The sequence below is a fragment of the Oratosquilla oratoria genome, chromosome 8 (genome assembly GCF_046742065.1).
Source record: "Oratosquilla oratoria isolate Oo_2021 chromosome 8, ASM4674206v1, whole genome shotgun sequence".
Taxonomy (NCBI): domain Eukaryota; kingdom Metazoa; phylum Arthropoda; class Malacostraca; order Stomatopoda; family Squillidae; genus Oratosquilla; species Oratosquilla oratoria.
This window is the reverse complement of record NC_134784.1, coordinates 64,985,599-64,998,098: the sequence shown is the minus strand read 5'-3', so window position 1 is coordinate 64,998,098 and position 12,500 is coordinate 64,985,599. Positions and strand designations below refer to the sequence as shown.

Here is a 12,500-nt window from a genome sequence, read left to right as displayed (position 1 = left end):
AGGAAATGCCGAGCATCATGAAAGATTATTTAGGTTTAAAAAGGAAATAGGCAAGAAATGATTTACCAACAGAGGGGTTAACGAATGGAATAGACTTGGTTAACTACGTAGTTAATGAGCGCTGAAACTATTGGTTGTTTCAAAAGAATGTTAGATAACTTTATGTATTGGGATGACAGGTGGTAATGGACATGGAACTGCATATTGTAGGCCCTATGGTCTCTTGCGGTCTTCTCAGCTCTTATGTTCTTATCCCCTTAAGATGCAGGAATGAGAGAAGCGTTTGATAAGAGTGGAGTAGATTATGTGTACTCTCAAAAAAGAACAGAAAATATCTATGGAACTGCAAGCTCATAAGCTCATTAGGTATCACGGAAAACGTGTACAAAGAAAATGAACTGTGAAAATAAGAAATATATATATATATAAATAAAATTGAGGAAAAAATAGAATGGTATGGCACAATGAGGGGATTGTGTACACCAGCTGTTCACACTTCTTCAATAAACAAATCCCATATTAGCATTGGGAAAGAAATGTTTATAACATTCATGGATAATAAAAAAAGTTATTTGACAGTGTGAGTGAGGAGCTGTATGAGAGGTAATGGAGACTGGAGACGTTGAGAGAGAGAGAGAGAGAGAGAGAGAGAGAGAGAGAGAGAGAGGGAGGTAAAAAACCATGACAACCTTATAGTTATCTAAGATTACATAGATGACGTGATAAGATAGACGGAGGGAAAGATGAAGAAGATTTGCACGATTCTGGCGGAAAGGAGTGCGAAGGAAATAATAAAAGCCGTCCAACTTTTCGGAAAATGCAGATCTAATGGAAGACATTGAAAGGGAGTTCCAAGAAGTGGTCATAATACATGGCAAGATTCGTGGGAGGGGACAGTTCGTAATGAACGACGACGACAAAATCGAAGTAAAGGGAATGGAAAAGGAGAAAGAGAACAAAATTTATTGTAAACGACGCAGACGTCAAGTTCAAAGTAAATTTCCTTCGCATCAAAAACCACCTGGACTTACTGTCCTCTTGGTTCAAGGACTTGCATAAATATCTAGTGTAGTAAAAATTCAACCCTGAACCAAAACCGTTTGAGTAAAAGACTACCTAACACAAGTGTACAGCAAGATTGTTGTGGTGTACGTGCATGCTAATGGCATTGTACGATTGTCATCCATGCTTTCCCCTTTTGTATATAATATGAAATTTATTTATATTCATTTATTAAAACTATTGTATTGTTTGGATTTCCATGTGCCAATTCTGTGAAGGAACCAAGCTGGTGTGTATGATTCCCGCCATGCCAGGCTGAATTTACGCAACGCAGTTTCGATTACACCATTCGAGTGCTTAAATTTATTTAATACACTGTTTCCCATTGTAATATACTTTCATTAGCCACCTTCGTGCAAGATGATCAAGGATACAAGTCGTTTTGCAAAAACTTCGACACGCTTCATCGAAGGGTCCTTTTTCTAAATACACACACAAAAATTCTGAAAGACCTATGGAATATAATTTAAAGAAGTTTAGGATTATGATTGTAACATCTGCAGAAACTACTCTATCTCATTGGTACTGAGTTATCATTTGGCTTTTATTCTGCCTGTCATCAAACTATCTGACTCATCTTTGTTGGCGTCCAATCGTTAGCCAAGGATTTATAGCCTATATCGAATTTTCACCTTTCGTTCGTGTGGCACTTTTTTTTTTATTAATGTTCTTGCCAAATTATTTCGTTCGCCTTAATGACAACCTCTTTGTGTCCACATTGGATAAAAGCTTTCCTTTTATTCCGGCTTCCACATTTCCTTTCTTCGTTTTCCATCCGTGGGACCTCCCAAGTAAGAAATCTATTCAATTTCAACAGACTTTCATGATTCTTTTGATAACAAAAAATTTACACCCCAGTTAGGTAAAAGCACCTGGCCACACTCTATGAAACCTTGAGACGCACAAAGCACCGAAAGGCCTAACTGAACCGTGATATGTTTTTGGTTCTTTAACTATAAGACCTTCTTCACAGCTGAAAGAAATTATCTTGTGGCAGCCAAAATAGTTGAAGTACTTGGAACGCCTTGGCAAAGTATTCAAATAATTATTTCTTGGTGGCGAACGCCCGTCTACTGTATATTCGTGCTGTACTTTAGATATTTCGTTCTAGTTAAGGCGTTCTATTCAGCGTGAGAGCAACTCTGCGCAAGTAGTTTAAGTTAGGTAAAGAGAACACCTTCAAGAAGGTATTGATTGGTCAGTATTCCTCACAGACCACTCCGTTGTTTGATAGAATCGCTGGCGATTGCAGTACTACAACCAGAGTAGAGAGGTTTCCTTCAGCTTTATGAAATTGCCTGCCAGTAGCTGGACCAAATACTTAAGTCGTATAATGCGGCAAAAAGTTTGACCGAAGTTGGATCAGGATGTGTTCAACTCTGTCCTTGCAGAGATGGCGGCGGCGCCGGTGGTGGTGGTGGTAGGAATGGGTGGTATTCTTGAATCTCTATAATCTATTATCTATCTAAGTCTAAATAAAGATATTCTTCTAAAAAACGCTGTGGAAGTCGGGGACAGGTGGTATTACGGTGACACTTTGTCCTAGAAATATTCTTGAAAAAGCGCTTGGGTAAGTCGGGGTCAGGTGGTAGTCTTCTTCTTCTTCTTCTTCTTCTTCTTCTTCTTCTTCTTCTTCTTCTTCTTCTTCTTCTTCTTCTTCTTCTTCTTCTTCTTCTTCTTCTTCTTCTTCTTCTTCTTCTTCTTCTTCGCGTTCCTCTTCTTCTTCTTCTTCTTCTTCTTCTTCTTCTTCTTCTTCTTCTTCTTCTTCTTCTTCTTCTTCTTCTTCTTCTTCTTTTTCTTCTTCTTCTTCTTCTTCTTCTTCTTTCTCCTCTTCTTCTTCTTCTTCTTCTTCTTCTTCTTCTTCTTCTTCTTCTTCTTCTTTTTCTTCTTCTTCTTCTTCTTCTTCTTCTTCTTCTTCTTCTTCTTCTTCTTCTTCTTCCTCGCGTTCTTCTTTGCGTTTTTCTTCGCGTTCTTCTTCGCGTTCTTCTTCGCGTTCTTCTTCGCGTTCTTCTTCGCGTTCTTCTTCTTCGCGTTCTTCTTCCTCGCGTTCTTCTTCGCGTTCTTCTTCGCATTATACTTCGTGTTCTACTTCTCGTACTACTCCGTGTACATCTTCGCGTTCTTCTTTGTGCTGGGGATCCCGTGCTGGGCTTCCGCCCCGAGGCTGAGGCCGAAGGGGGAAAACGAGGGATTAGAGCGCGGAAAGCTGCGACCGTAGGCCGCTGTTTGCGCAGCCAAGCTCCCGGCGAAGCCGGTGAGGGCGAAGCCCGCGGCTTGTTACTTATTATTTATAATTCATTACATGTAATTTATCATTCTTTATTCAATTTTTTTTTTCATTATCTATCATTGATGATTTTTAGCCATTATTTACTAAATAAATGTGGAAGGTAGAGGTGGGGGAAGTGAACTTGAGGGAATGGCCGAGGATGAGATGGATGGATGAGGTGAAAGGGGCATTGCGCAAGGGGAAAATATCTGTTGAGAAAAGAAGGGAGGAGGCAGCAGACAGGGGTGACTGGAGAACGACTGTGTATATATGATACTGTAATGCACAGAAGGGCGGGGGATGGGGGGGGGGCTAGGGATTGGTTATGTATGAATGATATTTTGACACAGCCCGAAGGAATTTCTCCCCGTCTTCTCTTTTTTTTCTGCACGAGGGGAAGGAGAGGAGGGGTCGACGATTAAGTGAAGTGGCCTTGCTGTGGAGGTACTGTATCTTACTGCACTGCTTCTGTCCTAGGGCAGTGGGAGGGATGCAGGGATGACCTCCATCTATGAGGAGCTAAGATGAAAGTGGGGAAAGGGTGCTGGATGGAAGTGGAATGGGTGGAACTGAGTACTTCCCTTTTGATTTGGCTACCCCCCTTCTGAGGGGAAAAAAGTTCTTGGCATATAGATAGAATTTATCATTCAATATTTATTATCTATTTTTTGTTTTTATATTATCTATCATTTGTCATTTATTATCTCCTCTGAACCCGGAAATCACAGCAGGAGATTGCTGAAGTGTTTCTACAAATGACAAAGTTGGAAATGCCACCTTATGTAACGAGAATAAGGTTTCCAAAAGATGTATTGATATAATAATTAGTAGTAAAAATATCCTACGCATTACTATATATATTTTATGTGGTATTTTAGCAAGTCTGTATGTCTGTATGATCTTTCTTTGTGTTATTTAAGAATATAACTGAAATTCTGTTTACAATGAACTTTGTGTAACAAATTTCTTTTTCTCTATTGGGGGTTTAGATTTCTAAGTAGAAGTGCCTGAAAATACTTTATTTTGTTCAAATTTCAGATGATTCATATCTATATAGGAAGTTCATGTACGTAAATGGTTCAAATCATAATGCGGAGTGGCAAATGATCACTCAAACCAATTAGATATTCAAGAAGATTTAGATCAATTACAGCAATGGTCTGAAAAGTGGCTAATGAAATTGAACACAAGTAAATGCAAGGTAATGCACATAGGTAAAAATAACAGCAAGTACGATTACAAGTTATTTGGAAATTCGTTAACAAAAGTGGATAGTGAAAAAGATCTCGGCGTAATTATCAGTAACGACCTCAAATCATCCAAGCAGTGTATTTCAGCCTCTGAGAAAGCAAATAAGATTCTGGGATTGATTGCGCGATCTTTTGATTTCAAAAGTCCATCACTCATTAACAAGCTATATAAATCGTTAGTTCGTCCACATTTGGAATATGCTGTTTCCGTATGGTCACCGAATCTCATTAAAGACATTGACAGACTGGAAAAAGTACAACGGCGAGCCACAAAACTGATTCCAAATATCAAAAATAAATCATACGAAAATCGACTTAAGCACATGAATCTGTTTTCCCTAAAAAAGCGTAGACTCAGAGGTGACTTGATACAGGTCTTTAAGATTTTAAAGGGAATTGACAACATCAAAAGTGACCAAATTTTCACATTGAATGAGAATCAGACAAGAAACAATGGTCTCAAACTGTCCGGAAATAGATTCAATTTGGAAGTAGGTAGAAACAACTTTGCCAACCGTGTAGTTAATGAATGGAATAAACTTCCTGCACAGGTAGTGCAATGTAGTTCAGTTCAAAGCTTTAAGAATCATTTAGATAAATACCTAAGTAAGATGCTCTAATGATTATAATTTATGTTATATTATTTGTTTTTGTTTTGTTATAATTTGTCTGTCTGATTTTCATTTATTATTAGTTATATGTCAATTTATAATCATTTACTATTTACCTGTTTGTTTGTTATTCAACTATACCTATGCATTTATTTATGTATTTTATTTGTTATTTTTACATTATTATAGTTTTAATTTATTATTAATATGATATATATATGTATATGTATATATATATGTATATATATTTTTTTTTCTTCTTTTTTTTGCATCCGACCTAGATATGGATCAAAAGGTCTCCTGTCGGCATGCTCCGCCTTTGTAATCCTTTGTAATTGGTAATCATTATGTCCTGTATTACGGCCATCTTACAACTGAAGTTGGTGGACATTTCTGTTGAAATAATGGTTGTTATATATAAAAAAGGAATAGTAGAAGATTAAAACAAACATAAAAAACGTGCTTTTGTGTGGGGTATTCACGTTATGACATTCGACTGCAGCATAACAAGGCTCATTCTGCAAATATATTCCGTCATCGCATTTGCATATGAGAGGCTGTACAGTCATTCTTAAAAGCAACCTTAAGGCGTTGGTGTTTTGCTAAAATTAAATTAAATGATTCTTTACACTATCGGTACACTTATCAAACGAGAGCCTGATGATAAACCACACAAGTTTATAAACAAAGTAATATCTTAAATTTTATGTCATACATCCTCGTCTGTAAGTATTGCGTATGACCATTAAATGTGAAAGTTTATGATGATGAAAAAATAATATCAACTTTGTGAGTTCCTACAGCTGGTCGATCGGATTAGTGTGTCCCTATTTGCAGCGGAAGTTGAAGTGACGGCGCTTCGAACCGTGCCACAAGCAAGTTGAACCAAGGTCATGGTTAATTAAATTTCACGCTACAAAGTCCTCTGTCAGGGACACCGTCCTAGCCCCCTGATAGGGGGGAAGTTTGTTACCTTAAAATGAATCAACCAATCACCAATTTTCGTTTTTGTATACATGAACAACAATTATACAAAGACACAATTCCCCATATGAAAAGGGTAGCTGGGTCAAAAAATACGTTCTTGTACTGGCTCTAGATGGAAGAAAATACAATAAAGAGGGCTCTGAGACCCATCCTTTTGCCTCATTTAGCTCCTTTTTACAACACTCAGGAGAACAAGGAATTCATAATCTTGGCTCCTCTAAAGTGTGCTTGGGAAACACATAGGTAGGCACGCAAGGAGAAGGTTAAGGAAAATAAAATGAAAAAGAGAGACAGAAGTAGTGGCATAGATACAGAGAGAAATGGAGACAAAAAGAGAGACATAGACAGGGACAGAGATAGAGACAGGGGCAGGGACAGAAACATAGGTAGATACAGAGACAGAGACAGAGGTAGACACTGAGACAGAAACCGAAAGAGACATAAATCTAGAGGCACAAAACAGAGAGAGAGAGAGAGAGAGAGAAAGAGAGAGAGAGAGAGAGAGAGAGAGAGAGAGAGAGAGAGAGAGAGAGAGAGAGAGAGAAGAGGGATGAGGAGAAATGGATGGGAAGAGATAAGGAACGGAGAAGAGAAAGTAAGTAAGGGAAATGTTTAGAAATAGTAAGTATCTACTTGGCTCGAGATAACTGGAGAGAAACATGAATTTTTTTTACAAAGGTTTACAAAGAAAGAGCATAACAACAGGAGACCTCTTGGTCCATGACTAAGTCTGATGCCAAGTACAGATGGTTAAACGAAGGAATGAATAAACAAGAGAACCAAACCATTGGCAGGGGGCGTTACGGCATAATGCTCAGGTGTTTACCTAAGTGAAAATTAAAATTTCAAATCGTACCACATTCCACTGCCTTTGTAGGAAGTTCATTTCATTCATTGACTACGCGGTAGGGGAAGTTGTTTCTACCCACTTTCAAATTAAGTCTACATCCTGAAAACTTGAGACTGATATTTCTCGTCTGATTTGAAATCGGTGTGAAAATGTCATCACTTAGAATTCAGTTTCATTTAGGTCCTACATTTTTGGAGTTTCAACAAATCGTCTTTGAATCTCACTGGCATCAGATTCCGAGGTGAGATGGACAGTTTTTGCATGTGTCGTACAGCACAATTGTGGTTTAAAGTCGTCTTCTTCGCTGTGATGTTCACTCTACGAATATAACGTTTATTGTTGATTACATGTTCTATCATTATATGAGGTTTACTTCTTATGTTCCTGCACAGAAAAACATCTAAAATGTATAAAAAGATACTTACAAACATATACCGAAGGACCTTTTTCCCCTTGTGAGAGAGGTGGTGGCCAAGGCAAGCACCCACCCTTCACTCATCCCACATCCATCTAACATCCATTTACATTCCTTTTTATCTTTGTTCCATGTGGCTGAAGAGCCTCTGTCCTCTGCACAATACCCGGATCATAATCAATGCAACCATTAAGGATCATATGCAGCTCAAAGCTTTTATAAAAGATTGTACGTAACCTCACCTAGCAAACACTGAAGCTCACCATTCACTCATCCCACATCTATCTAACATCCATTTACATTCCTTTTTATCTTTGCTCCATGTGGCTGAGGAGCCTCTGTCTTCTGCCCAATCATAATCAACGCAACCATTAAAAATCATATGCAGCTCAAAGCTTTTATAAAAGATTGTACATAACCTCACCTGGCGAACACTGAAGTTCGTCGGTGCCATCCTTGCAGTGCTGAGTTCCGTCGCATACCTGACCTGGTCGCAGGCATTGTCCATTAGCACATCGGAATTCAGCTTTCCAGCACTCACGGTGATCTAAAAAAGAAGAAAAGAAGAAAAAGAAGAAGAAGAAAATTATGGTGAATATGTGATCTAGTACTGAATTTTGATAATATACTACTGTGGTCTATTGTTTTTTTTACCTCAATTCATACTCTGTGAATCCGGGCACAAGTCCAGTGGTTTCTGGTAATTCCTAATTGCCCTGAGAGTCTGGTCATGAAGAACAAAGGCCACGGTTTCCGTCGTAGCGAAGTGTCTCCTAATGGAAGCTCCCGTCCTTCTCCTTTGATGTGAACAGACGAAACAAATGTGAGGAGCTCAAATTCTGAGGCTCTTACCTGCGGCCGAAGCCGTCACCTTTGCTCAATACATACAGACCCGCAGGGCAAGTCGTAGTGTGTTCCCAGTTGTGAGGTTGGTTGGTATTCATATGAACATTCAATTGCATAAACACAACAATAAACAAAAAACAAGACTTCATATACGCATAGAGGCATCAAGCACACACACACACACACACACACACACACACACACACACACACACACACACACACACACACACACACACACACACACACACACACACACACACACACACACACACACACACACACACACACACACACACACACACACACACACACACACACACACACACACACACACGACTTCATGGCTTAGAGGTAGCGTTCGCGGCCGCCGCGACTGCCACCACGGCGGTCCGGGTTCGAATCCCGCCCAGGGCTGAAATACTTTCAGTATCGCTGCGCTGCGAGTCGTTACTCCAACTCTCGTGGGCGGGGAGTTAGGTGTGTGTGTGCGTGCAAGGTCACATCATTACCCATAGATCGGTCATATATGAGCTCTGAGCTCTCTTCCGGGAGGGAAGTAGCTACGATCACAAGTCCAACACGTGATCGAAGACTATTGTGAATCATGATGACACACACTGGCACACACGGACACACACGGACTAGACAAAATGCAGGGAACAATTGGCAGACAATATTCACTGTTTACATGTGTGTTCACTTAAAGGAGTAATGACGCAGGATTGGAATTGGGCCAACGTGGTACCAATTCATAAAGGAGGAAATAAAGATATATTACTGAATCATAGACTGGTCTCCCTGACCATCAAAACAGGGAAATTATGCGAAAGGATTGTAAAAGATCATCAGGTAAAATACCTTGAAGAACTAAACATTTTGATGGACAATCAGTTCGGCTTTCAACCAGGAATTTTATTTGCGTCGAACTTCCAATTTTTGCTGTAAGAGAGATTGTGTGTATCTAGATCTGGAAAATTCCTTCGTGTTACGTCTGGGGTGAAATTATGGCCCAGAAAAGATATATATTTTCCACAAAATAACTATAGACACTATTAGAATAAAAATTAATATTACAGTCCGCTTACGGTAGGGTAGAGAGACCGAGATATTACATGACTTGCCTCACGCATGCGCAGAAAGAAAACCGCACTACGCAGGTCTAGAAAGTAGTTTGGTATAACACCAAGCAAACCCATTTCTGATCCTAGAATAGGAATTTGTAACTCACGGGTCCTCCCAAAGGGAAGGAGCCAACAAAGCCGATATGAGGTAAGAATGATTATTTTGATCTAATCCACAGAGGCAATCTAAGCGCCTTGCGCATCAGTAAGGCATAATGCACAGAAAATGGAAAAAATAATGAGGCGATATTATATTTAGTGAAGCTATGGCAATATATAAACACAAAAACTAACAGAAAGACAAACAAAGACAAACATAAAGACAAACATAAAAACAAATACGTACATACAAACATATACCAAGGCTTTTTCCCCCTTACAAGGGGGGTAGCCAAAAAGAAAAAGGCATAAAATCATTCCCACCCATTCCATCCCTGAATACACTCCACACCCCTCCACCCTCCCTCCTATCTTAGCACCTCCTGAATGACGGGTCATCCCTGCACCTTGTCCACTGCCCTGGGTCAGAAGCAGTGTCGCAAGGCACAGCACATCCACAGCAAGGCCGCTTCATTAAATCGGCGACCCCCCCCCTCTCCGTCCCCCCATAGCATAAAATGAGAGGACGGGGAGAAATCCCTTCGGGCTGCGTCAAATTTTGCTCACACATACTACCTCACCCCCCATCCACCCCCCCAGTCCACCACATGCAAGCACAACATCATCCCTAAACAACCATTTTCAATTCACACCCCTGTCTTCTGTCCTCTCCCGTCCTTCCTCAACAGACATTCCCCTCTTCCCCAAGCCCCCTTCACCCCATCCATCCATCTCATCCCTAGACGTCCCCTCATGTTCACTTCCTCCACATCTGCCTTCCATACCTCTTTTACTAGTCTTTCTTCACTCATTCTTTCCATGTGTCCAAAACTCCTCTCTTCTTCTCTTATGTTCCATGTTTCTGCCCCATACAATGCTGATGGGCACAATCACTCCTTCATACAGTCCCTCCTCTTAGCATCCATGCCCAAATTTCTATATTCCTCATTACACTCTTTAATCCACCAAGGCATTACTCACTTCTCTCAATCTACATTCTACCTCCACCTTCACTCCACCTTTCCCTGCCACATTTGCACCCAAGTATCTAAAACTATCCACTTCCTCCAGTCGCTCTCCCTTAATGCTCACTTCCAGTCTACTGCCACTTTCACCCCTTGTACATCTCATCACCTTACTTTTGCCCACATTTATCTTTAGCTTTCTTCTACCACATAATCTACCAAACTCTGCCACTAACTTCCTCAATCCCTCCTACGATCCTGCCACAAGCGCAGTGTCGTCCGCAAACAACAGCTGGCTCACCTCCCACTTTTCTCCATTTTCTTTAACCATCTCCAATCCCTAACCCACTACCCTTGCATTTACCTCTCGCACCACTCCATCCATGTATAAGCTGAACAGCCAGGGCGACATAACGCATCCTTGACGAAGTCCCACCTTTACCTCGAACCACTCACTATCTCCATTTCCAATCCTGACACAAGCTCTACTACTCTCATGAAAACTCTTGACCCTATCATAAGCCTTTTCCAGATCCATAAAAGCCCAAAATCATCCTTCCCCTTTCCTATAGCTTTCTCACATATCTGTCTTACCACAAAGATCTGATCTACACAACCTCTACCTGTCCTAAATCCACACTGTTCCTCACCAATTACTCCTTCTGTTCCTCTCCTAATCCTCTCAACCAAGATCCTCCCATAAGCCTTCCCAACTACACTCAACAAGCTAATCCCTCTGAAACTACTACATTCACACTTGTCCCCTCTTCCCTTGTAAAGAGGAACTATACAGGCACTCCTCCAGTCCTCCGGCACTCTACCCTCTCTCCAACAAACATTAAATAACCTCACCAGCCAGTCCACCATCACTGTACCTCCCTTTTTCAGGCATTCCGCATGGCATCCATCCAGACCAGGTACCTTACCTGCTTTCATCATCTTAACAACTGCCTTCACCTCATCCTTCCTTATTTCTCCTCCATTCTCCTCATTCATCACTCTCATTTTCTTCGCACTTCCCACTGCAGCAATCTTTTCTTTCCTATCCTCCTTCACATTTAGCAACTCCCTAAAATATTCTGCCCATCTTCCCCTTACTGCCTTCTCTTCCATTATCATCTCTCCATCTGCACCTTTTACCTTTTCTTCTCTACTTGATTCGCCTCCTCTTCCTCTCTTAATCTTTCCAAAACATCTTTTTATTACTTTCAAAATTTTCTGTCAAACTCTTACCCCATTTCACATCTGCTCTCCTCTTTGCCTCCTTTACCTTTTGCTTTACTTCGAAAAATCCCATCACAATCGACTACTATGGTAGGTAGAATATATAAGAGAACTTGGTAATCAACTTCTTGATTGGATGAAAGATATATGAAGAAAGAGGTCAAAGATAAGATATCAGGATTTATGGTTGTGACTAGTGGAATCCTACAAGGATATGTATACTTCCGTAATGTTCCTATTTTACGTAGAAGACATACTGAAAGGTTAAACAAAGTTCACTGACACGTTTGCACACAAGAACATGAGAAAAGGGGGGATGGGGGATGCGAGGAGAACTGTAGGCTGTTTTTAGAGAATATTTAAATACTATCTATAGCTGGAGCCAAGATAAGAAAATCAATTTCAGTGCCAGAAAGTGTAAAGCATTGGAAATGGGAAATAGCTCAAAAGGACTATCACTGAATTATTCAATAGGAGGTGAGACAATTACAGAGGCGAATTAAAAATGGATCTGGGAGTGCTGATAATGTACGTCGACATTTTGTCCTACTTGAACAAATGTCGGCACTTTGTCCTCCGACATTTTGTCCGTCGACATTATGTCCATCGGCATTTTGTCTGCATACCCACCTGTCAAAAACATAGATGAGGGTGATGGAACCAACTACAGAAACTCGCGTGTGTTCTAGATTGAAATGTACAGGAACGGTATGGTCCCCGCACAGAATGAAAGACAATCGAGACCGAGATAATACGAGGGGCAGCAAATGAAATAATTTCCAGCTTTGCAGATGAATCG

At 40.4% G+C, this 12,500-nt stretch overlaps 1 protein-coding gene across 1 annotated transcript in view; it reads right to left on the bottom strand.

Annotated features, from left to right (window-relative positions):
• Positions 1-12,500, bottom strand: part of LOC143027416 (G-protein coupled receptor GRL101-like) — a 184,952-nt gene that overhangs the window by 160,073 nt on the left and 12,379 nt on the right. Inside the window, exons 4-5 of the mRNA XM_076188701.1 lie at positions 8,111-8,241; positions 7,869-7,991 (exon numbers count right to left, since the gene is read on the bottom strand). Coding sequence (XP_076044816.1) covers positions 7,869-7,991; positions 8,111-8,241 — 254 coding nt within the window. The remainder of the gene's footprint in view (positions 1-7,868; positions 7,992-8,110; positions 8,242-12,500) is intronic.